Below are 26348 nucleotides of genomic sequence, written 5' to 3'. Positions count from 1 at the left end.
CTGTCCCACTCCTGGGGCTTTTAGACCAGGCTGCACACCAGTGCACCGGCCCTCTGGTGCTGTGACAGTAGGAATCCCAAGAATATGGCTTTGTGGGTCATCCAGCCATGCGTCCTGGGACGGCTTTGTGGTTTGTCCTAGGCCTGGGTGACAAGCCGTGGGGGCAGGACTCTGCCCTTGTCAGGAGAGCCTTGACCTTTCCTCCACTGCCCAGAACACTGGGCACGTAGCAGGTGCTTCACAGATATCTGGTGAAGGACTGAATGAGGTGGCCACCGTGCCGGACCCCAGGATGTGGCCTGGCGATGTCCCTGGGCCATGTTCTTTTCCCACAGCCTCCTGGAAGCCCCACATGGTGGGGACAGATGCTAATGGAGCAAGGATGGTCCTTAACGCTGCAGAGAGACAGAGCTCTCGGGGGAGGGAGAAGAGGATAAGGACCTCTGGGCAGTCTGCTGTGGGCTGCGGGCTCTGACCGTGGTGGGGCAGGGCCACCCCATGGCTTGGTTTGCCCAGGACAGCCAGGAGTACACCTGTGGCATCTGTCAAATTAACGGATAGTGGCTCCTTTCACTCTCGAAGTCATCCCTGCTGGTAAATCACCTGGACGCCATGTGTGTGGAACCGTGCAGGGGTAGGGAGGAGCGCAGAGGGGCTGGCCTAGTTCCACAACCTCCAGAAGGTTCTGCCTCTGGACGCAGACAGTGGACATCCTCTGGGGTCAGTGGGCTCTGTCTGTGCGTGCCGGGTGCCGTCTGCCTCGATGTGACCCTCTTTCTGGTCACCATGAAAATGTCACTATGGAGACGAGTCCCCAAATATATGACCCAACGCTTTTCCCGTCCCCTAATTGTCACTGCCACAGACGTGTTTGCTCTCCGTCCTGCAGCGGCCCAGAAACTCAGAGGCCGAGTGAGAGTGGTGGACGTCAGCTACGTGGACGCCTTCCGTGACGCGAGCAGCCAGGAGTACCAGGACTTCCACAAGCGATTCCTAAGGATGGTGAGTCAGGAAACCGCCCCTTCCTTTTGGGACGCACTGAGGGGGGCGGGCAGAACCCAGTCACAGCCAAGCAGGACCTAGACCTGTAGGTGCTCGGGACCCCTCCCCTCCCGAGGAAGCTGGGTGCCCCCAGGGTCTGCCACGAGCCGCCTCAGCAGGAGGGAGCCTTGCCTGCCCCCCCCCCCCCGCATCCTCTTTGGCCCTGGCAGCTGGGGAGTGAGCCTCCTTCATCGATGGGGGACCCCGTGGGGCAGGAAGCCTCACGAAGGAAACGTTTTAAAAAAATTGGCATCTTTTTCACATACCCTAAAATTCACGCTTCTGGCTTGGTGCCGTGGTTGAGGTCTTACTTATGAAATTGTGCAATGGTCATGGCTCATTCCAGAACGTTCCCATCACCCCCAAAAGGAGGCCCCGCCCGATCTCAGCAACCCTCCCTGCCCCCCGCCCCCGGCATCCCTGACCACGGCTCCTGTGCTCTGTCTGTGGCTCTGTCCGCCCTGCCGTCACCTGCGCCCAGAATCCTGCAGGAAGGGACCCTCATGCTTCGGGCTTCTACCTCCGAGCGGGCGTCAGCACGTCCACGGCTCGGCGGGACTTGGCCGCGCTCTGGGCAGGATGGCCCCACGGTGTGGCCGCACGCATTCCCTCGCGGGGTGCACGGTGCGCGGGCGCTTGCGGTCCCGGCCAGGGCCAGCGGGGCTGCTGCCGGCCTCCCTCGTCGTTCCGGGGCTGCCCCGTCCCACGCGCGCTCGCAGAGAAGCGGCCCTGCCACAGGCAGTCCAGGCGGCCGCCCCGTGTTCCTCTCGGCTGGAGGTCGGATTCCCCTTTGACGCACGGAGGGTGCCCTCGTCACGACCCGCGCGGTCAAGTCTGGACCGTGGCCGCGGGTCGGTTCCCGCGTTTCCTGGCTCCGGGGCTGAAGACCCGGTCGGGGGCTTGGCAGCGCCACCTGGAGGCGGAGCGTGCGCACGGCAGGGCGCGGCCCCCGAGGCCGCCCAGCCCAAGGGCAATACTAGCCCGTGAGAGGGGTCCTGCCGCCTCCAGGGAGTACCCCACTGGAGCTGGGACCCGGGATCTGGGGTCTGGGAGATCTGGGATCCGGGATCCTGCTCCCAGCCCAGTGCGCCGAGTCAAGAGTTGTTGCCGGTTCCGGGCTCTGGCCTCTTTGTTTCCGAGATGGTCACGTAGAATTTAACGAAGCATCAGTGCACAGAGCTCTGGGGGCACGTGCGGCAGCCCCACTTCCACTCCACTGCCTGCATGACGCCTTCCTCTCCAAACCGCGGCCTCGCTCTCCTGCTTCTGGAGACGGTTGTCGGTTTGTCTGGAGTTCGGGATAGCAAATAACTGTGCAACATGTCACAGAGCTAGGACTCGAGGACATGTTTCGGGAGATTATGGGTTCATGGGACACTGTGTCCCTTGTCACTTCTTTACGGGGGCCTGGAACTTTGCTTTGAGATGGATTTGAAATGCAACCCAAAATGTCTTTAGCCCAAGCCCATAACAGATCCCTCTCTGGAAGTCCCAGGCAGAAAAAGAGAGACAGACAGGAGGACAGAGAGAGACAGACAGACAGAGAAGAGCCAGCTCTCTCTGTGTGATCCCTGTGTGACGGCCCAGGCGGCCATGGGTGACAGCGGATTTGCTCACGGCTGTCCCAACGCCAGGAAGTGAATCCATGAGCCTGTGCTTTGAGCCACCCACCTCCGGGGTCCAGATGAGGACGAGGTTTTCTGTGTGGCCGGACCCTGGAGGTGCTCTTTTCCACAGAAGACTCGGGCTGTGTGGACTGCTTAAAGCCACAACAGTCGTGTGTCTCTCTGGGCATTCTGGCTGCGAGGGCCAGGAAAACCCCACAGCGTGCGAGGCAGGTTCTGATCGAGGTGGCAGAGTGGAAAGCCAGGCGGGAGCTGCCTGTCCCTGCAGGAAGGCTCACAGGGAAGCCGTTTTGGGGAAGGAGGTGAGAAGGGGACGGGAGCTGTTCTGTAGGATCAAGAGTAGGGGGACAGTTCTAGAAAATACACAGTGAGAGAGAGGTGTCCCCCCACGACCACCCGCCCAGCCCCCGTCCTCCATGGCCGTGCGCTGAGAGTAGTAGATTCTAAATGCTGTCCTGAGCCCCCCTCAGGGAATGTGTCCCCCCAGGATAGGGCTGTCGCATCTTGCCTGCGCTGGCCAGCAGACGTGCCCTCAGGGTGGCAGGGAGGGAATGGGACTCTCCCCAGGGCCTCAGGACCCACCGGCACTCATGCTGGGCTTGGGACACAGAACACAGGCCTGGGCCCAGAACTGACTATTGGCTTTGTCCCTTTTGCTGCTGGCCAGACTCCCAGGAGCTGACCCTTGGGTCAGGGCCCAGCTTCCTCTCGGTGGGCGGCTCTTTTCACATGTGGTCTTTCCAAAGGTGCGAGCGTCCTTGCCGGCCGCCATGCTCCGGCTCGTGGACAGTGGCGGGGTCCAGATGGAGGTGACCGGCGTCACCAATGGCAGCGTCGTGGTGGAGTTTAACCTGCTGATCATCACAGACGTGGATGTCCGCGAGGTGTCCACCGCGTTCCTCATGGCTTTTCAGAACGCGTCTCTGCTGGAGGTGGCCGGAGGGGACACCTTCATCCAGGGTAGGTGGAGGCTGGGCCACCCGGAGACTCACTGTGTCTGAAAGAGAGGCGGACAAAGCCTGCCTTCTGCTTTCCTTTGGAAGATGTCACCCCCAGTGCCTTCTCTCTGGGTCCCCAGGCGGGAGGTAAAAGCCGGGAGCAGACAGGACCCTCAGCTCTCTTACCGCTTCTGTGTAGTTTCTGAAGGTTTAGGGGCTGGAAATGTCTGGCTCGAGGCTGTACAGATGCCCGGAGATGCTGTCTCCCTTCCAGCAGCTGTGCCCTGCCCTGGGTCTCCTCGGCCACCACGTGACCGGGCTGGGGACACACTTGTCTCTCCCTGCAGCCACACTTCCTCCCAAGCACAGTTTCCAGGGAGATCCTGCTAAAAATAATGGAAAAGAAAAGCAGGGAGAGAAGGCGATTTACATTTTTCTCTCAAGTCATAGTCATCCGCTGGAGCTGTCGGAACCCAATGCCACAAACGGGGCGGTTGCCGTAGCACACGTGTAGTTCTCGGCCCTGGAGGCCGGACGTCCAGGATCCAGGGGCTGGCTGGTTTGTTTTCTGTGGCGAGCCTCTCCCTGCCGTGTGGACAGAGCCTCCTCACTCTGGCCTCTCCCCTGGGTGCGCACAGAGCCCTGGTGCCCCTGCTTAGAAGGGTCCCACTTTATGGGCTCATTTAGCCTCAATTACCTTCTCAACACCCCATCTGCAAATACGGTCACAGTAGCAGCTGGGGCTTCAACGTACACATTTTTTAAAAAGTTTTTATTTATTATGTAATGGAGCGAGTACAAGCAAGGGGAGGGGCAGAGGGAGAAGCAGGATCCCTGCTGAGCAAGGAGCCCGACATGGGACTCGATCCCAGGACACTGGGATCATGATCTGAGCCGAAGGCTGATGCCCAACCCACTGAGCCCCCCAGGAACTCCAACATATGCATTTTGGGGGCACAATTCTGTTCATAGCATGTAGCATACTTGAAAATAAACAACAAAAAACTTTGAGTTACGTGCACAAAAACAATCAGAGACCATATACGTTACTCTTCTGGTTTGGGGGATGAGAAGGGCTTTCTAAGTTAAAAATAGAAGACAAGGGGCGCCTGGGTGGCTCAGTGGGTTGAGCTGCTGCCTTCGGCTCAGGTCATGATCCCAGGTCCTGGGATCGAGCCCCTCATCGGGCTTTCTGCTCAGCAGAGAGCCTGCTTCCTCCTCTCTCTCTGCCTGCCTCTCTGCCTACTTGTGATTTCTCTCTGTTAAATAAATAAATAAAATCTTTAAAAAAAAAATAGAAGACAAGCCCACAGAGGCGAAGGCTAAAATAGTTGACTCCATAAAATGTTACTTTTATATTATACAAAACAAAGACCCCGTTGTGAAGAAAGTAACACCCCAAACATCGCTTGAATAACGTGAAGAGTTACATCCCTGTATGAGGGAGGGACCCCCACATGTCAATAATAAGGGCAAGACCCAGGGTGCCTGGATGTTCAGTGGGTTAAAGCCTCTGCCTTCAGCTCGGGTCACGATCCCAGGGTCCTGGGATCGAGTTCTATGTCGGGCTCCTTGCTCAGCGGGGATCCTGCTTCCCTCTCTCTCTGCCTGCCTCTCTGCCTGCTGGTGATCTCTGTCTGTCAAATAAATAAAATAAAATCTTAGAAAAAAAATAAGGGCAAGAACCTGCATGATCTTTAGGACAGAGATAAATGCAGGCCAGACTGAGCCGACGACGGAGGACGGAAGAAACGCAGATGAGTGGCTGAGAGTAACAACCATGGATGTTCGCACTGAAATGGCCCACGCATGTCCCTCTGGGGGCAGTGGGGCTCTAGCCAGAAGCACTGGAGACAGCAGAGTGGGCCGAGGCGGGCCTCGGGTGCGAACAGGATTTGCTCTGCTTCCTGGAAATCGGTCTGACGATGCTCACTGAGAAGATCCCGGCAGGACTTCAGCCTACAGAAGTCGACCTCAGCTGGGACCGTACTTTATACACAAAGACCCCCACCCTCCGTCTTGCTTGAGAAGCAGAAGTTTGCAAGCGGCTGATGGTCCCACAGAGAAATCAGGCAGACTGAGTCAGAGTAGCTCAGTGTAGAGACCAAAGCAAGCAGAGGGCAGAGGGCCTTCTGCGGGGACGGGCTTGCCGCGGGGGTGTCTGGGTCTGAGGCCAGGGGCTGAGGCTGGGGCTGGCGTCCTGCTCGTCCCCCAATGAGCTGCTCTGCTGTCCTGCCCAGCACCCTGGGGACCAAGAACCCTCCTTCCCCCAGCGGTCCCCGCGGACTTCTGGACGCTGGCCAGAAGCAGGTGCCTCCCTATCTACTGAACTCCCCAGAACCGGGCAGCTTTGCCGTCACTCCGTAATTTTCAACTCCGCGGCCCGACATCCGGCATGGGGGGAGCCGTGTGGCGCTCAGGCCCCGCGACCCTGTAACCGTGTCCTGTCTTCGTTCTGGTGTCGCGCAGATTACGACGAGTGTGAGAACCAGGAGCACGACTGTGAGCCGGGCGCCTCCTGCCACAACACTCTGGGCTCCTTCATCTGCAGCTGCGTGGGCGGTGCCCCCCGCTCCCCCCTGGAATATTCTGGAAGACTCTGTGAAGGTGAGATTCCCATAATCCCTTTTCTGAGACCCTGTTGGGTAATCTGTTCTCTTAAGGATGTTTGTTCACAAAGTGCTCCCGTCCTGATGAGGGCTGCATGTTTTTATGTCCCGGACTGGTTTTCTAACGTGTGTGCCTGTGCGCTCACGTATGTGCCCCCTCACGCTCTCCCATGCGTCTCCAGCCTCCTGGGTGACACCGCATGTCTCCAAGTGCCCCTGATGAGAAAGGACACACGTAAGGTCGGCTGTGTTCTCTCCCATCCTAGAAGCCTACAGCCTAGAGCCTACAGCCCGTGTGAGAAGCAACACGTGGGAAGTGTTTCTGCTGGGCCCCTTCTCCCCACCTGGAGCTTTTCCTGCTAAATGGGGCCTCAGTGGATTCAACATTGACCCTGAGGGGACCCCTCCATCCACGGATCTGCGGTCTAGCGGATCGAGACAGATGTTTATACAAGTAAACATCTGTCACCGGGAGTATGGAATGTTCTGCTTGAAGTAGAAGCAGGAGGCTTGGGGGGACTGAGTGGTAGCAGCCCCATGAGTGTGGTCGGGGGGGCTTCCTGCAAAGGTGTCTTAGAGCCATTCTTAAAGGCCAGCGAGACAGCGCTAGGCAGCGGGTGCTGGGTCCATGCAGCCGTGCGAACAGAGCTCCTGATGGTGCGCCTGGCCTGGGTGCACTCTGGGCTGGCGGAAGTGTGGGCGCCCTCAGGAGATGGGTGGGAGGGAGGGGAAGCCAGCTGCCAAGAAGTAGCCGAGGCCGGTTGAGAAGGCGATGAACGCCACAGGCCGGGGTTTGGACCGCATCCTGGAGACGAGGGAGCTAGGCGAGGAGACAGAGCCATGGGCAAGCCCCACCTTGAGAGAAGAGAAGACAGGTGCCAGGGTGGCAGGGGTTGGGGCCGGGCCCAGGGAGCAGGCTGGGCTGTGGTCCGGTGGAGGTTGAAGCCATGCTTTGGGGGAAGTAGGACGCTGGACCCAGAGCTAGGGACTCGGGATCCTGAGAGTAAACGTCATTAACCCACCTTAGAGACTAGAGGGCTTGTCGCAGCAAGTGCGCGGGCTTGGCCCACACCTGGTGTCAGCCTGGGAGAGTCCGGGGGGCAGACGGCACCTTGGTTTCCTGGCTCACGGGAGCCACCGGCAAGCCGAGCCTGGCCGCGCTGGAGGCTGGCGGGAACGTGCAACAGGTGCCTGTGTGTGGCCGTGGGCGGAATGTTCAGTCCTGGCACGCGATGCTCTTCCCATCTGACCTCCCCTCACCCCCCTGCGTCCCCTCCCGCCGTGCGCGCCGCACAGTCCAGGCTTGGCAGCAGATCCCAAACACAGACCCAGCCTTGGGTTTCATCTTGTGCCTTGCAGATGACTCTCCCAGCAACACGACCCAGGCCCCCGGACCCTCTCTGGTCCCGGGCCTGGAGCAGCTTCCCACCTCAGCAGGAACCAGGGCTGCCTCTGTGCCAGGGACCAGTCAGGGCCCCCAGGAGCCACCGCAGCGGCTGAGCCTGACCGAGGCGGTCAGGGTGCTCTGCGAGATTGAGAAGGTGGCCATCACCATCCAGAGACGTTTCCTGCAGCAGGAGTCCATCCCCGAGTCCTCCCTGTACCTGGGACACCCATCCTGCAACGTCAGTGACCACAACAGCACGCACGTGCTCCTGGTGGCCGGGTGGAGTGAGTGCGGGACCGTCGTGCAAAGCGTAAGGGCTGGGGGGCCGGGTTCGGGGGCATGTGGGCGGGGCAGTACGTCCAGCATCAGAGGCACCAGATGGGGGTGGTACAACTGTCCCAGGGGACCAGGGAAGACTTTGCACCCCAGGGTCTCTGACTCAAAGTGGGAGACCCAAGAAAGGGGGGGACAGGATAGGGCCAGTTCTCACCCGGGACCAGACTGTGCCCTGGAATCAGGGGGAGTTTTGAGCTCTGCCTGTGGGATTCTGGTGCAAAGGGCCTGGGGTCAGCCTCAGGGTTTATTTTATTTTATTTTATTTTTTTTAATTTAAATTTTTTTATTTTTTTCAGCATAACAGTATTCATTATTTTTGCACCACACCCAGTGCTCCATGCAATCCGTGCCCTCTACAATACCCACCACCTGGTGCCCCCAACCTCCCACCCCCCACCCCTTCAAAATTCTCAGATCGTTTTTCAGAGTCCATAGTCTCTCATGGTTCACCTCCCCTTCCAATTTCCCTCAACTCCCTTCTCCTCTCCATCTCCCCTTGTCCTCCATGCTATTTGTTATGCTCCACAAATAAGTGAAACCATATGATAATTGACTCTCTCTGCTTGACTTATTTCACTCAGCATAATCTCTTCCAGTCCCGTCCATGTTGCTACAAAACTTGGGGATTCATCCTTTCTTTCTTTCTTTCTTTCTTTCTTTCTTTTTTTTTTTTTTACAGCTTTATAAACATATATTTTTATCCCCAGGGGTACAGGTCTGCGAATCGCCAGGTTTACACACTTCACAACACTCACCATAGCACATACCCTCCCCGATATCCATAACCCCACCCCCTCTCCCAACCCCCTCCCCCCATCAACCCTCAGTTTGTTTTGTGAGATTAAGAGTCACTTATGGTTTGTCTTCCTCCCAATCCCATCTTGTTTCATTTACTCTTCTCCTACCCCCTCGACCCCCCATGTTGCATCTCCTCTCCCTCATATCAGGGAGATCATATGATAGTTGTCTTTCTCCGATTGACTTATTTCGCTAAGCATGATACCCTCTAGTTCCATCCACGTCGTCGCAAATGGCAAGATTTCATTTCTTTTGATGGCTGCATAGTATTCCATTGTGTATATATACCACATCTTCTTTATCCATTCGTCTGTAGATGGACATCTAGGTTCTTTCCATAGTTTGGCTATTGTAGACATTGCTGCTATAAACATTCGGGTGCACGTGCCCCTTCGGATCACTACGTTTGTATCTTTAGGGTAAATACCCAGCAGTGCAATTGCAGGGTCATAGGGTAGTTCTATTTTCAACATTTTGAGGAACCTCCATGCTGTTTTCCAGAGTGGTTGCACCAGCTTGCATTCCCACCAACAGTGTAGGAGGGTTCCCCTTTCTCCGCATCCTCGCCAGCATCTGTCATTTCCTGACTTGTTCATTTTAGCCATTCTGACTGGTGTGAGGTGATATCTCATGGTGGTTTTGATTTGTATTTCCCTGATGCCGAGTGATATGGAGCACTTTTTCATGTGTCTGTTGGCCATCTGGATGTCTTCTTTGCAGAAATGTCTGTTCATGTCCTCTGCCCATTTCTTGATTGGATTATTTGTTCTTTGGGTGTTGAGTTTGCTAAGTTCTTTATAGATTTTGGACACTAGCCCTTTATCTGATATGTCATTTGCAAATATCTTCTCCCATTCTGTCAGTTGTCTTTTGGTTTTGTTCACTGTTTCCTTTGCTGTGCAAAAGCTTTTGATCTTGATAAAATCCCAAAAGTTCATTTTTGCCCTTGCTTCCCTTGCCTTTGGTGATGTTCCTAGGAAGATGTTGCTGCGGCTGACGTCGAAGAGGTTGCTGCCTGTGTTCTCCTCGAGGATTTTGATGGATTCCTTTCTCACATTGAGATCCTTCATCCATTTTGAGTCTATTTTCGTGTGTGGTGTAAGGAAATGATCCAATTTCATTTTTCTGCATGTGGCTGTCCAATTTTCCCAACACCATTTATTGAAGAGGCTGTCTTTGTTCCATTGGACATTCTTTCCTGCTTTGTCGAAGATGAGTTGACCATAGAGTTGAGGGTCCATTTCTGGGCTCTCTATTCTGTTCCATTGATCTATGTGTCTGTTTTTGTGCCAGTACCATGCTGTCTTGATGATGACAGCTTTGTAATAGAGCTTGAAGTCCGGAATTGTGATGCCACCAACTTTGGCTTTCTTTTTCAATATTCCTTTGGCTATTCGAGGTCTTTTCTGGTTCCATATAAATTTTAGGATTATTTGTTCCATTTCTTTGAAAAAAATGGATGGTACTTTGATAGGAATTGCATTAAATGTGTAGATTGCTTTAGGTAGCATAGACATTTTCACAATATTTATTCTTCCAATCCAGGAGCATGGAACATTTTTCCATTTCTTTGTGTCTTCCTCAATTTCTTTCATGAGTACTTTATAGTTTTCTGAGTATAGATTCTTAGTCTCTTTGGTTAGGTTTATTCCTAGGTATCTTATAGTTTTGGGTGCAATTGTAAATGGGATGGACTCCTTAATTTCTCTCTCTTCTGTCTTGTTGTTGGTGTAGAGAAATGCAACTGATTTCTGTGCATTGATTTTATATCCTGACACTTTACTGAATTCCTGTACAAGTTCTAGCAGTTTTGGAGTGGAGTCTTTTGGGTTTTCCACATAGAGTATCATATCATCTGCGAAGAGTGATAGTTTGACTTCTTCTTTGCCGATTTGGATGCCTTTAATTTCCTTTTGTTGTCTGATTGCTGAGGCTAGGACTTCTAGTACTATGTTGAATAGCAGTGGTGATAACGGACATCCCTGCCGTGTTCCTGACCTTAGCGGAAAAGCTTTCAGTTTTTCTCCATTGAGAATGATATTTGCAGTGGGTTTTTCATAGATGGCTTTGATAATATTGAGGTATGTGCCGTCTATCCCTACACTTTGAAGAGTTTTGATCAGGAAGGGATGCTGTACTTTGTCAAATGCTTTTTCAGCATCTATGGAGAGTATCATATGGTTCTCGTTCTTTCTTTTATTAATGTGTTGTATCACATTGATTGATTTGCGGATGTTGAACCAGCCTTGCAGCCCTGGAATAAATCCCACTTGGTCGTGGTGAATAATCCTTTTAACGTACTGTTGAATCCTATTGGCTAGTATTTTGGCGAGAATTTTTGCATCTGTGTTCATCAAGGATATTGGTCTGTAGTTCTCTTTTTTGTTGGGATCCTTGTCTGGTTTTGGGATCAAGGTGATGCTGGCCTCATAAAATGAGTTTGGAAGTTTTCCTTCTATTGCTATTTTTTGGAACAGTTTCAGGAGAATAGGAATTAGTTCTTCTTTAAATGTTTGGTAGAATTCCCCCGGGAAGCCGTCTGGCCCTGGGCTTTTGTTTGTTTGGAGATTTTTGATGACTGTTTCAATCTCCTTACTGGTTATGGGTCTGTTCAGGCTTTCTATTTCTTCCTGGTTCAGTTGTGGTAGTTTATATGTCTCTAGGAATGCATCCATTTCTTCCAGATTGTCAAATTTGTTGGCGTAGAGTTGCTCATAGTATGTTCTTATAATTGTCTGTATTTCTTTGGTGTTCGTTGTGATCTCTCCTCTTTCATTCATGATTTTATTTATTTGGGTCCTCTCTCTTTTCTTTTTGATAAGTCTGGCCAGGGGTTTATCAATCTTATTAATTCTTTCAAAGAACCAGCTCCTAGTTTCGTTGATTTGTTCTATTGTTTTTTTGGTTTCTATTTCATTGATTTCTGCTCTGATCTTTATGATTTCTCTTCTCCTGCTGGGTTTAGGGTTTCTTTCTTGTTCTCTCTCCAGCTCCTTTAGGTGTAGGGTTAGGTTGTGTACCTGAGACCTTTCTTGTTTCTTGAGAAAGGCTTGTACCGCTATATATTTTCCTCTCAGGACTGCCTTTGTTGTGTCCCACAGATTCTGAACTGTTGTGTTTTCATTATCATTTGTTTCCATAATTTTTTTCAATTCTTCTTTGATTTCCTGGTTGACCCATTCATTCTTTAGAAGGATGCTGTTTAGTCTCCATGTATTTGGGTTCTTTCCAAATTTCCTCTTGTTATTGAGTTCTAGCTTTAGAGCATTGTGGTCTGAAAATATGCAGGGAATGATCCCAATCTTTTGATACCGGTTGAGACTTGATTTAGGACCAAGAATGTGATCTATTCTGGAGAATGTTCCATGTGCACTAGAGAAGAATGTGTATTCTGTTGCTTTGGGATGAAATGTTCTGAATATATCTGTGATGTCCATCTGGTCCAGTGTGTCATTTAAGGCCTTGATTTCCTTGTTGATCTTTTGCTTGGATGATCTGTCCATTTCAGTGAGGGGAGTGTTAAAATCCCCTACTATGATTGTATTCTTGTCGATCAGCCTCAGGGTTTAAAGACGACTTCCAGTGACTCTGAAGCATGGGCAGGATAGACGGCCAGTAGGAGAGGAAAAAGGCAGGAAGGTGGCTGCAGGGGTGCATATGTCTGAGAACGTGCATGTGTGTGAGTGAGTATGTGCGTGTTTGTGCACACTGGGCAAGCGGCTGGTGTGATCAGAAGGACCTGGGCCGAGGCATCGTGGCCTGTGAATGGTTATCTTCACCAGAGTCCTCGACAGGCTCAGGGACCTCCCTCTGCCCGCACAGAGGGGAACCCAGTTAGGGCTGGCTGGTGGCGTTTCCTGTCTCCCCTGTGATCTCCCCTGGTCTGCGGTACCCCTGCACCCTGTGTGCTGAGCGGACGGGCTCCAGGCCCTGGTTCTTCCCAGCCTGGCTCAGGGCCACAGTTAAAGCTCCTGTGTCTCTCTTGCCTCCCTCCTCCCTGCACTGTGTGCACTGAGCTGCAGGAGGAGGACGCCAGTGTCCTCTGGGCACCCTGCCTCACTGAACATGGGGGGACAGGGCAGCACTGAGCATGGTGGCACCCTGAGAAATGAGCACCCCTGGGACAGGATGTGCGGAAACTGACACGGTCCCCAGATGTGTGCAGGGAGGACTGTGTGCACAGCCAGGGGATACGTGACAGTGGCTGGTGAGGGGGGCAGGAAGCTGGGGGGTGTGACCAGGTGGAAGGTGTCTGCATGGTTCTGGGAGGCAGGGCCCTGGGTTGGGGGGTGTGCATGGAAGGGGCTGGTGTTGTCAGGGGGGCTGGGAGACAGTCAGCAGAGGGGCTGGCGTGGCAGTGAGGACAGGGAGGTTGTCCTCCTTAGCTAAGTTGGTCCACTGGGCAGGGACTCAGGAACACGGACTTCAGCCCCTAAGAACCTTGTGACAGCAGTTGGAGGCCTTGTTTCCTAGAACAAGGTGGGGAAGTGTCGCCCCATGGACCCGCGGGCTGGTGTTCTGAGCCCCTGGTGACGGTTAGGTCCTGGGATGCACGTTTCACCAACGGGACCTGGAGGCTCAGCAAGGTCAGCGGGAGTCAGGTTGTCCCTGCCTCCAAGGACCGGCCTTGTGGCTTCTGCGACTCTGCCTTTCCAGGGGCCTTGCAGGGTACAGGGAGGGCAAAGGTCCTTGCACTCAGATGCTTCGGTTTGGAGCCTGGTCCTTGCTCCGCGTAGGGACACGTGGGTCCCAGGGCATGGTCTGGGCTCAGTGACAGATAACACGGCAGGTGAGGGGCAGGTGAGTTGGGGGCCAGGTACTAGGGCTGCGGGGTCAGTGTGCACATGGACCTGTGGGGGATGGGCAGCTGCGGGGTCAGCAGGCACATGGACCTGTGGGGGACCATGGCAGGGCGGTGCACTTGCACAGTGGGTCTGCTTGCTTCTCTCCAGTATGATTCCAGCCTCCTCAGGGGTCCTGGGTTGAAGGGGCCACCAGGATGTCCCCAGTGACCACAGAGCCTTTGTCAGCCCCCTCCCACCCTCCAACCAGCACAACTTAAACGTGGCCCTGGGGCTTCCTTCTCTTTCTTATGGATTCCTCAGACTCACATGGATGCGGGCTGCGTGGACAGGGACAGCAGCTTCTTGGGGGCTTCAGTGCGGAACCCCAAAGCCCCGAGGCAGCCGCGGGCTGGAGGGCGGGCATGGGCAGGGCAGCCCCCGAGGGTCTCAGGTCCCAGTGAGCACACTGCAGGCTCGCAGACCAGAGTGAACGGTGCGGGAAACGACATGGTCAGTGCCGTCGCGCCGTGCGGGTGAGTGTCTTACCGATGGCCGGGGTCCCACGATGCCTCTGTTTCCCTGAGCTGCACGGACACGACGGCTCCACCTGTTACCTTCAGTGGGGCTCAGGGCCTGTTCAGAGCGGAGGGAAATGCATCTCGGGTGAGTCATCCCAGCCCCGGAATCCACGAGAGTTCTTGATGTTTTTGGTACTTGCCAAAACCTAAGATTCTCCAAACACGGACTTACACAAACACGATGGAATACGTACAGTTAGCAGGTTCCGCCGCCTCCTCCTCTTTCCTTATTTTGGGGGGGGATGGTTAAGCAGTTTAAATTGTACTGACCTCCCGATTTCTTAGAAGCTAAATCCAAGGCTTTAAGCCCCGCCCTCAAGTCTGACGTGCTGTGAGCTGATCGTGCAGACGATGCTCAGAGACACAGTGGTCCGCGCCCCAGAAGATTCACCAGCATCCGCGGTCATCTTCCCAAATTCTATGGAGACAGCGGGGAGCTGGCCAGGGTGTCTGGGGCTCTTCCCAAAGCAGTTTTCAAAGGCACCGAATGACACAGCGAGCACGTACCCTGGCTGGGGTGCCCGGGGCACAGCCCATCGGACACTTGACGCCACGTCGGTTACGACTCTATACCCCCAGGAGCTTCTGCTTCTCAGCTGGAAGGAGCCGCCGGACCTACAAACATCATGTAGATCGATAACTGTTCCAAAGTACGGAGGGGCAGATAGAAGCAAACACAGAGATAGGTGCAAATGCCAAAGTGTTTCCACGCTTCCGTCTTTGGATAATGCAATCAAGAACGTAGGTAAGTTTGTTCCCCGAAGCTAAGGCGTCACTAGTCCCTACGAAGGAAAATGAGCTCCAAGAATTCACGTGGGTTTCAGAAATTCTAATTTCACCATTTATACAAAAACCTAGAGACAGCAATAATACCCAGTAGCTTCCGATATAAGCTAATGGTTTTGGATGTTGTCCATTTACTGGGGCTTGCGTGGGTCTGTGTCACAGACACACAAGGGAAAACACACTTGCTGTAATTTCTCATAAACGAGCAACAAGGAAGGAGTCGGTGTGGGAGCCGGAGATGCAGAGGAGCACCGAAAACGGCTTCCCCGCAGGGACTTCAGTCCAGAACCCTCCGCCGGCAGCCACTCCCCCTCGCGCTCCAGCGAACTTTGCACCACCGGTGACCCACTCCTGCCAGAGCCCGAATGGCCCCTGGATTCCACGTCTCTACCAGATCTGTGGGTCCCATCAGCACGGCTGGTCTCCAAGTGTCTATTTTCAGCCATCGTTCCCTGGCAGGCTCTCCATGACCAGACGCACTGCTGGCCACGCCACGTCTGTGGGCTCCTGCTTCCGTGGCTGTGCGGTTCCGTGGACGCTCCCAGATGCAGCTTCTCAGCGCGATGTTTCAGCCGCGCCCCTGCTTCCTCTTCGCGGACGGTCGGCTTGTCTGTTTCACAGTCCCCCCGTCTCTCGTCTACTCCTGAGACGCCAAGGCCGGTGACTAGCCGAGGCCACGCCACGCCCACCACGATGCAACAGCCACGGGCCGTCTGCAGCTGCCCTTGGCCGGCGCCGGGCCGCGTCCTAGTGACAGCGTAGGAGGTGCCTGTGAAGGGACGCTGACCTTGGGAAGCCCACCACGATCCAACTCCAAGCCACGAGCGAGCAAAATGCTGCGAACGATTGTCACTTCAGGCGTTTGGTCCAACGACAGCCTTGGCTCAGCTCCAGTGTGACGAGGGTGGTTTTCACAGAAGTGTCCATCCCCTCCTACCTGCTGTCCACGGAGCACATCGGGCAGCTGCCCGCCCCAGGCTCTCCGGCTCTGTTCTGGGATCTGGAGAAACTCCGGAACTCTCGCGTGCTTAGTCTCTGTGCTTGGTCTACAGGCCTCACTTCGTGCACAGGAACGGGCTCAGCCTTGTTCCCTGGGGGCTCATGCACTCCCACGCCCCGAGTCCCCGTCACAATGACCGTCCCTCTCTGGGGCTTGTCCTTGGGCTCCTTGTTTTCCGCCCAGATGATGGTGTGGGGAGAGAAATCTGGTGGTCCCACGCAGACTTCAACCCCATGATTTTAGCTTGATTTCTTTGGGGAGGGTCTTGCACTCTCACTTTCAGAAATGTGCTGGGGGATTGTCTGGGGAGGAACCCCATCCGTCATTTGGGGGTATCAGCTGGTCCGGTTTGCCTCTGGTTCTCCTCTGATGGGGAAAACGGGCAAAGGACACAGGAGAAATCAGGAGTCAGCACTTGACATGCTCCTTGGCATTTGATGTTGGGAAAAGATGGTCAGAGTGTTCATATTTGGGGACAAGCTTTAGGGAAGAGCCACCCCTCCCCCGGCACCCAGAACCGTGGTCTGCTGGCATGCTGGGGGCGGGGCTGCTGGGGTCCGGGAGCGCACTGATGCCCGTTTGTGTTCAGAACATGACGAGTACGGTGGTGAGGACCACGCTGAGGAACGACCTGTCCCCCGACGCCATCATCCACCACCTGAAGATCCTGAGCCCCATCCATTGTGCCTTCCAGAACGACCTCCTGACGTCATCGGGCTACACCCCAGAGTGGGGGTGAGTGCAGAGGTCCTGCCACCCCTCCCCAGCTCACTCTCCCCCTAGCGCCTTTGCTTTGGATTTCTTTAGGGTTTCAATCACTTGAGGACCCTTTTGTGAGACTGACAGTGGCCAGACTTGGTTAGGAACTACCAGTTCCCCTAACTGTTGTCTTCACTTCCAAACCTGGACCAACCAAAGAAAGCCAGTGTGCGCCCTAGCCAGTCACAGGGGACGCCCCAGTCCTGGTGAGCCTGACCATGGCTTCCCCGTGACCATGTCTCACCAGCCGTCTGGGGCCTCTCTGTCCCACTGGGAAGCCGACCCCCGCCCCTGTCTGTCCTCAGGTCTCCTCCAGACCCACCTCCGGGGGCTGACACCCCACTCCAGCCGGCTCAGAACAGGCAGCCTTTCTTTGCCGGGTCCCGCTGGTGGTCTGCCTTTACTTCCTCTTCCTCTGGGGTTGCTTTCTGGGGAGCAGTGGGAAGGGGCGGGGTCACAGAAGTGCACCTGCCGAACCCACCTGCTCTGGCAGGGTTTACACCATTATCGAGGACCTCCACGGCTCTGGTAATTTTGTCACCGAGATGCAGCTATTTATTGGGGACTCCCCTATACCCCGGAATTACACCGTGTCCGCCAGCGACGACATCAAGATCGAGGTGGGGCTCTATAACCAGAACAGCAACCTCAAGGTGGTCCTGACCGAGTGCTGGGCGACGCCGTCCAGCAACGCCAGGGACCCGGTCATGTTCGTCTTCATCAATGACAGGTGGGTGCCGGCTGTGGGCTGCTCGGGGGCCTCTGAGTTCCCAGACCCTCATGGAGAGGCGGGCCTGGGTTTTCAGTGACGCCCGAGTCTCGGGGGACTGGGAGACCTGGCGGTCCCTGCCTCCCACGCACAGCGCGGATGGTGTGTGTGCAGGGGAAGCCTGACCGGGAGTGGGATGGGGGGCAGAGGGGGCGGCTCCTGACCAGTGAGTCCCGGTCCCTCGCTTCCCAGCTGCCCCATCCCCAACACGCACACGCACGTGATCGAGAACGGGGATTCCAGCAAGGCCCAGTTTAAGCTGAAAATCTTCTCCTTCATCAACAACTCCATCGTCTACCTGCACTGCCGGCTCCGCATCTGCATGGACTCCCCTGGGACCACATGCAAAATAGTAGGTGTTGCGCTTTACCGAACTTGTGCCTGGACTCGCGTCCCTGTGGCTCTGAGGAGGGTCACTCCGTTAGCTGAGGCCCAGGGCTGGGGTGGCTCCGGGGCCCAACTTTTAGGAGGAGACACGGGGCCCTATAGCCTGAGCCCCATAAAGGCACAAAAGGCAGTGTGGGCGGCGGGCAGCTCACGAGTGGGCGGGTGGGCGGTCCATGTGGTTGTGGCTAAGCTGCCTCTGCCTGGAGGCCGTGCCACCTGCTGGTCATCACAGCACACCCCAGGCTGCCCCTGGGGCTGCGGGGCTTCTCTTCTCCGAGGAGAATGCATATCTGAGTGTAAACACGGTCCTTTAATTTCATATTATTTTTAGCAGCATGGACGGAACGCTGTTGAATCCCAGCCACTGCGATACTGCATAGGAGGGTTTCCCCCTCTGTTCAGCCTCCACACCGGGATCTTGAATAATTCTATATTCTCATTTCCTTAGCTGTTTAACTGTGAAATGATGCTTTGTGGTCCTGAGGTGTGAAAGCCGTTCACACCAGACAAGTGCGTCGCGGACGTTGTCTGTGCCAAGGACAGTGTAGAGAGCTCTGCTGGCCCCTGGTTCAGCGGCTGCGTGTGTATCTGTCTTCTGGGGGCCGGGATCGTTCCTGTGCGGCTCGCAGAACCCTGCGGCCTCCCTCGGTGACCAGCCCCCAAGCAGCCTCAGGACATGCAGAGAAGAACCGATTTTGTTGATGTCACTTTGTCTCATCCTGTAGACCTTGCAGAAAAAAGGACTGAAAGGCGCACAGACCCCAGGATGACCGCCGGCTAAGGGTGGCCATGGGCATGCACCTGCTCTCAAGTCCGTCTAAAATACGAAGGGTATTAGTCATCACAGTGACCTCTGTGAGGAGTTGCAAGTCCCCAGAATTTTTATGATACGGCTCTACACAGTCCCTTCCACATCCCCAGAGGAGGGCTGTCGTGCTGGTGTCCTTGGCTGTGAGCACAGGGCACCACGGGGCGGCTGAGGCAGCAGGACTGCATCCTCTGAGGGGCTGTGGCAGGACCGGTTCTCCCGGAGGCCGGAGGGAAACTCATTCCAGGCTCTGTCTTTGGCGCAGAGACACCAGCTTCTCCCTGTGTCTTCACAGCTCCCCTCTGTGCATGTCTGTGTTCAACCTCCCCTTTTCACAAAGACACAGCTGGGTAGGACTGGGACCCATCCCAATGACCTCGCTTTAACTTCATCTGCAAAGACTGTGTTTCCAAATAAGATCCCATCTGCAGGTGCTGGGGGCCAGGGCGTCAACATCGTTTAGGGGGACATAGAGCAGGTGTATGGTGAGCGGGTCCCACGGCCCGAGGGGCCCAGGGATCTGGGGTTGGAGATGGTTCAGCCGGTGTTCTCTTGAACCTGGTTTCCTCCAGCCCTGGCTACCCACCGTCCCGCTCGTTGCACCAGCAGAGCCCTGTGGTCCTGGCGGTCCAGGCCCCTTGTCCCCTTCCGGGGGATCGTCTGGATCAGAGTCTTACCCCGACAGTGACCACGTTTCTCAGAGCTGATGAGTTCCGTTCAACTAACTGGAAGTTTCCCTCATTTCAAAACAACAGAATTGCGATGACGTCCGGTCCCCAAGAAGCCGCGAAGTGTCTACAACACACCAGATGTCCTGGGGACCCCTCATTCGGTCTGAAGGTGAGTCAGTGACTCGGTTGAGTCAGTTAAAGGAAAGATGGAACTGGGTTCCGTCTCCCCCGCGTGTGAACCTGCCTGCCGCGACCAGGAACCACGGGCCAGGACGCTCTGTAGACCCATCACAGCAGACACAGCAGCTGGGTTCACAGAGAGCCCCAGTTCCAGCCTCTGCACGCAGAGTGGGGCCGGCCCTTCCCAGGAGCCCAGGCAGGAGGAGCCCTCACGGTCCTCAGGTCCCCACGCTGCTTTGGAAGGAACGGCGGGCGCTGCGGGAAGTCAGCTCGCTCTTGGACAAAGCGGTATTTTGAATTGCGTCCCACGAAACCGGTAAAGTTTCCTGACGTGGGACTGATACACCATGTGGGTTGTGGAGGGAGGAAGGCGGGCTGCACCAGGTCGGGTTCCGTGTGTATGCACGTGCACGTGTGTATGCGTGTACCAGTGTGCGCACGCATGAGAAACCTCTTTATTCTGGGCTTGGCTACAGCAGAAGATGCAAAAAAAAAAAAAAAAAAAAAAAAAAAAAAAAGGCATGGCTTTCTCCCTTGGTATAAAGCTCCCACCAGTCCATGACATCCCGTGCGATTCCAAAGGCCACCATCACCTTTCCAGAAAAGCATTTTATTTCCTTTGAGATCCATTTTATTGTTGTTGTTTCTTTTAATTGGATGGGGGAAATGGTGTGCTCTGGATATTAAGACAGAAACCACTAGCTGTGTCCCAACATCTGTCCTCCTCCCTCATAGTCGTGGAACCCCCGGGCTTTCGCTGGCAGGTGGCTGTTGGGGATAGATGCTGTCATTCCCAGCCAGCCTGGCAGCCAGTGTGGCCGTGTGAGTAAGTTCTGGCCAATGAGACGCAAACAGGAGGTGGAGTGACAGCTCCTTCAGGGCTGCCCTCACGCGTCCCTTTCTTCCTCTTGCCTGGCGGGCGCAGGGGTGGGGTGGGGAAGGTTGCAGTCCTCTGCCTGGCAGACCCTAAAGGCCTTGGGGACAGGAGCTGGAAGGAGCCCCATTTCCAAAGACACCACAGAGCGAGTGTGCCAGCCCAGGCCTCCGACCTCCGAGTTTTGTGCCGGAAAGAAAGAAACTTCCATGATCTTTGTTTCTGCTACTTTAGTTTTTCTCCTTTTGTAGCTCCTTTTTTGTTGTTTTCTTCCCTGACTTTGGTGGCCCTCCTTGCCTCTCTGTATCTTCCTGCACAAGACCTTCAGGGTCTTGGATGTGGGGTCTGAGCCTGGGTCTGAGTCTGTTCAGGGCTTGGGAAGGAAGCTGAGGGAGCAGGAAGAGGAAAGGAGGGCCTCTTGGCTGGTGATTCCAATGGCTGCTTCTCATCCAAAGTATTTGTGAAATTTAAAAGATTCCAGGTTTGGGGGCCTACTGATGGTGCATTTCTGGAGCTGGGCTCCAGGTTCTGGGGTCTGCACTAGTCATCAGGGGGTTATAGGGCCCATCCTAGAACTGCGTGTTTCTTTTACTCTCTTCATTTTCTCAAACTTCTAAGGAGAACTGGTGGACCAGGTGGTCCTAATATGCATTTTCATTGATAGAAATGGGACTTCTATTTATTCACAAATAGTATAGATAATGTCAAAACTGCTGGAGTGGAAAAAGCACTGGGCTTGCAGTTAAGAGAACTGAGTTTGAATATAGTGCTTCTAGATGTGTGGTCTTGGGAAAATTACTGATCCTTCTGGATCCAAACCATCCTTCCATCGTTCTCCATCCACCCACCCATCCATTCATCCAGGTATCTATCCATCCATCCATCCATCCATCCATCCACCCACCCATCCTCCCACCCACACACCCACCCACCCATCCATTCATCCAGGTATTTAACCATCCACCCATCCATCCATCCATCCACCCACCCATCCCTCCACCCACCCACCCATCCATCCACCCACCCATCCATCCACCCACCCATCCACCCATCCACCCACCCATCCATCCTTCCACCCACCCATCCAGCCACCCATCTACCTATCCTTCCATCCATCCATCCATCCATCCTCTCATCCATCCACCCATCCATCCACCCACCCATCCACCCATTCACCCACCCATCCACCCACTTACCCACCCATCCAGCCACCCATCCACCCATCCTTCCTTCCATCCATCCATCCATCCATCCATCCATCCATCCATCCACCTATCCATCCATCCATCCATCCATCCATCCATCCTTCCTTCCTTCCTTCCATCTATCCATCTATCCACCTATCCATTCATCCATCCATCCATCCATCCATCCATCCATCCTTCCTTCCTTCCTTCCATCCACCCATCCATCCATCCACCCACCCATCCATCCATCCATCCATCCACCCATCCACCCACCCATCCATCCACCCATCCATCCATCCATCCATCCATCCATCCAGTTATCCAGCATTCCTTCCTCCATCTATCTATCCACACAGCATCCATCCACCCATCAATCCATGCACACACTTACTCATTATTTCATCTGTCTCTGTGACAGGCATACATGCCTACTAAGTGTCCAGCACTCTCCTCTTTCTCTGCAACATGTGCACATGTGGCACATAGTGCTTCATTTCCCTCATCTATAAAATGGGAATAATAATAATTTCTACTTCATACAGTGCCTTGTCCATAGAAATTACTGGACAAGTGTTCGTTGTTATCATCTGTAACCGTTAGAGCACCACACTAACAATCACTGCAGAGAACAACAAATAGAATGAGGCTAGAAATCGTCAGGCTCAAAAACAAGACCGTAATTATTCACCTTGTCCATGATTCTTTCTTATTGTATTATTAGGTTTCATTTGCACCATAACTGTGCCTCACAAATACATAGAAAAAACATTTAGAAACATGGCATCTCCCATTTGGTGGAAACTTCATATTTTAATTGCGTACATGAACAGAAATAGTGTTGGAGACTACAGGGTTGAGAAAGTCGGGCAAACAGATCCCTTCACAATTGCCCCGTTCCCACCCTGTGCCCACACTCTGTTCCCTGTGCACCACACTCAGCCCCCACCCCAATGTGCACCCACACTCTATCCCCCCATGTGTGCCCATGTTCTGCCCTCACATGTGCCCACCCTGCCCCCCCACAGGTGCCCATACTCTGCCCCCCCACCTGCACCCATACTCTGCCCCCCCAGGTGCCCACACTCTGCCCCCCACATGCACCCACACTCTGTCCCCCTGTGTGCCCATGCCCTGCCCCCCTATGCAACCACATTCTGTCCCCCCCACGTGTACCCATGCTGTGTCCCCCATAGGCGTCCACACTCTGCACCCCTACCACGGGCACCCACGCTCTGGGTCTGCCATCACCCTCACTCTCATGGTGGGGAAGACTGAGAATACTTGGGGATTCCTGGGAAGGCGGCCAAGCTCACAGGTTGGTACCTGGACAGGCGGGGCTTCTCAGAGCAGTCCCCAGCTTCTAATCCACTTGGCCTTCTTCTGCGCCGCATGGGCTCCGTTTGCCCTCAAGCACCAGCCTTCGCACCACCAGTGTTAGTTCTCTGGCGCTGGTGCCACAGGAAACTAAGTGCACGGACTGGGGGGCTTAAAACAGGAGGCCAGAAATTCAAGGTCAAGGTGTCACGGGGCTGTTCCTGCTAGGGCAGTGAGGGAGGGACTGTTCCAGGCTCTCTCAGCTCCCGGCATTTGCTGCTCTGGCTCTCCTCGGCTTGTATGATCCCATCACCGGGTCTCTGCCTCTGTCCTCACACGGCGTTCTCCCTCTCCCTCTGTGTCTACATGTGGCTGTCTTCTTATAAGGACATGGTCCTGTTGGATCGGGGGCCTCTCTGGCTTCAGCGTGACCTCATCTGAAGCTAACCCATTCCATCTGCAATGACCCTATTTCCAAATAACATCACGTGCTGTGGTATGGGGGTTAGGACCTCAATGCATCTTTTTGGAGGACACACACGGCACCGCGCATTGGTAATGTTATAGAAGAACCCATCTGGGCATTGTCCCCAACTGTGGGCTGCCAACAAGCTCATAGCAGCATCACAGTTTTCCGATTTATTTTTGGAATCATTCCATGGCCATTAGCTTTGCTAGATACCTCATTATTGCTCCCTCCCTAGAGTTTCTTTGTCCAAAGAGGAAGAAGTAGTCTCGGTGATGTCTGCCCGATGCTCGAATGTTCCCTCATCCTCTTCAAGGCCCTGACGGCTTCTGTTCTTTGCAAAATGACGTTTGCAGAGCGACCCTGGTAACCGTCCTGTGCGTGGGTGCAGGCTGCCCGAGCTATCCCGGTGGAGGGCCAGGTTGTTATTAAAAGACTGACAGGTGGTCCGCCTGCGTGACCCACGTGCGGCTCACAACACACAGTTGGTCTCTTCTGGACCCGGGACACCCCCACTGCTGGCAAGGTCATGTTCCAGCATGTGCTCGCTCTCCACTTCTAGCTGTCTCACGTGCACTGGTGACCATTCCCGAGCCCCGGTAACTGGGGACGGTGCTGGCTTGCGGACCCCGCCTGGAGCTGCTCCGGGTCAGTGGGTCGTATGGGTCGTTACGAGCCTTCTGCTGCAGGGAACAGGAAACCAAACCGTGCATCCCTGGAGCCGGCATTCTGGGGCTGGCTCTGGGCTCCCCTGAGGGGCAGGGGCTAGCTCTCCTGTCCTCCCGCTCCATTATGGTCCACTAGCAAGATGTCCCACACCCGAGGCACAGAAGGGAGGCAGGGGCCCATCAGCACCCCCCAGAGGCGGGATCTGGGGACCGGCGGTGCGGTTGTTGTTGGGGAAGCTGGCTATCCCAGCTGGGTGCCTACGGAGGTTGAAACTGTTCCGGCAACTGTCCCCAGGGTCTTCCTCCTTCTGGAGGAGGGGACAACCTAAGTTCCAGGCAGCCAGGTGGGGGTCCCCAATGTTGCTGTTAGACCATCTTGTTAACCGTGCACACCCATGCCACACCCTCGGAGACCCAGAGCAGTGTCTACACAAGCAACTGCACAGGAAACAGGATCCGGGTGCCCCTTGTCCCCCTGGTGAACATCCCGTGATGGAGGATGGAGGTGAACGTGATGCCGCGCCCTGTCCGTGGGTCACACCCACATGCTCAGGGCCCCACGACACCCACCTTCCTCATGGGGGTGGGCAGCTCTCTTCCCTGGGGGGTGGGGGGGTCAGGCCAGAGGGCTGGCTGGTGGCCTCCTTCTCTCTCTGGCCATGCAGGTTTCATGCAGTAGAACTGAGGGGGAAATTCACACGCCATACGGGGAACTATCTTAAAATCAACAACCCTGTGGCATGTCACCCATTCACAGTGCTCCCCACCCACCACCTGTTTCGAGGCTCAAAACATTTCCATCACCCCCAAAGCAGCTCTGCATCAGTTTGGGGTCCCTCCCTGCCCCCTTCCTTCAGAACCTGACACCACTGTGCTTTCTGCCTCTGGTTTTGCCCGTTCCGGGTAGTTCCACAAACAGGGTCCTGCTACGTGGGGTCCTTTGCGACTGTTCTCTCTCACTCAGCGTAAGGTTTGGAGCTTCCCTCAAGTTCCTTTATATGCCCGACAATATCCCGTTGTGCGGATGGACCCCACTTTGTTGATCGGTCCCTCCTTTGGCGAACATGGGCGTTGTGTCCAGCTTCAGGTGCTGTGGATACCGTGGCTATGAACGTGGGTGTCGGGGATGCGAGTCCCGATTTCCAGCTGTTTTGGGTCTGTGTTGTCCTCTATTGTATCGGCCCTCTGGGTGTGGGGAAGGCTCGTGGCTCTCTGTGCTGGGCGAGCCACGTGTTCACATGCCAAGCCCCCCTGAGCCCTCCACCTCCCCTAGCCATGGTCCAGAATGTTGGGCAGGTCAAACTGTCCTGCTCGATGCGCCCTTCTCTTGGGGTTGGGACGTCTGCTTGGTCACCTTCAGGACTCCTGCGTGCACATGGGCACGTGTGGAGCCTCACGCCGTGGTGCTCCGGACCAGTCAGATCCAGATGATCATGGCACAAAGAAGCCGACCCCCGTGGAGCACTTGCTCCGTGGCTCTTCCGTCCCACGCCCCCCGTTCCACCTGCACCGTGAGGTCAGAGTGCTGGGCCACAGGCGGTCCTGGGCACTAGGAGACGCGGCCCTCAGGGTTCGGGCAGACCCTCCACCTGTGCCTGTCTCACTCCCTGCAGGTGAGCGCCCAGGGGCAGAGCCAGGCCTGGGAACCGGCTACCTCGTCCTCATCGTGGTGGCCATCTTTGCCTTGGTGGCAGGAGCAGGTACCCTCGTCCTTGTGCACTACCAGAGAATGACCGGCAAATATAGCTTCAGAGCTACAGTGGATGACGTCAGCTACCAGGCGTTCTAGGAGTAGGAGGCCCGGCTAGCCTGCAGGTGGGGGAGGTGGGGGAGGCGCCTCCCATGCCCGCATCCTGACCTCACGGTGGGAAGCCACAGGACCAGTCCTGGGTGGGGAAACCGACCATCCGTTGTTAGGGACCGGGTTCTGTCGATTTGCACAAGCGCTAAGCCCATGGAGCCCGGGGCAGTGCAAAGGGCAGAGAGGGGGCAGGGGGAGGGCCCGGGTGCACCCCAACCGCGTGAGGCTGTTATGACCACTTTCACAGATGGGGACCTGGGGCAGGGGGTAAAGGACTGCCCTGGGAATGTGGCTAGGAGGGGACGGAGCTGCAGTTTGGGTCTGGGGTCCATCTCTTAGCTGCTGGGCTACAGCGCCTTAGACTAGACATGAGCGGCCGGCCCTCCTCAGACCAGCGTGCGCGTGACCCACGGGCCCTCCCTAGACTAGTGCACACGTGACCCATGGACCCTCCTTGGACTAGTGCGCGCATGACCCACGGGCCCTCCCTAGACTAGCGTGTATGTGACCCACGGGCCCTCCTTGGACTAGCGTGCACGTGGCCCACGGGCCCCTTCGCCACCCATGCTCTGGGAGCATTCC

The 26348-nt window shown here is 55.3% G+C and overlaps 1 protein-coding gene across 1 annotated transcript in view; it reads left to right on the top strand.

The window, feature by feature from the left end:
- The window catches only part of UMODL1 (uromodulin like 1), a 61487-nt gene extending 35733 nt beyond the window's left edge, over positions 1 to 25754 (top strand). The window contains exons 14-22 of the mRNA XM_047708591.1: positions 890 to 1002; positions 3413 to 3626; positions 6074 to 6211; positions 7573 to 7910; positions 16472 to 16617; positions 17135 to 17371; positions 17603 to 17762; positions 19361 to 19445; positions 25579 to 25754. Coding sequence (XP_047564547.1) covers positions 890 to 1002; positions 3413 to 3626; positions 6074 to 6211; positions 7573 to 7910; positions 16472 to 16617; positions 17135 to 17371; positions 17603 to 17762; positions 19361 to 19445; positions 25579 to 25754 — 1607 coding nt within the window. The remainder of the gene's footprint in view (positions 1 to 889; positions 1003 to 3412; positions 3627 to 6073; positions 6212 to 7572; positions 7911 to 16471; positions 16618 to 17134; positions 17372 to 17602; positions 17763 to 19360; positions 19446 to 25578) is intronic.
- The last annotated feature ends 594 nt before the right edge of the window (positions 25755 to 26348 follow it).

This window comes from Lutra lutra, chromosome 1 (genome assembly GCF_902655055.1).
Source record: "Lutra lutra chromosome 1, mLutLut1.2, whole genome shotgun sequence".
NCBI classification, from domain to species: Eukaryota; Metazoa; Chordata; class Mammalia; order Carnivora; family Mustelidae; genus Lutra; species Lutra lutra.
The sequence above is the reverse complement of the archived record's forward strand: the minus strand, read 5'-3'. Positions and strand labels throughout refer to the sequence as shown.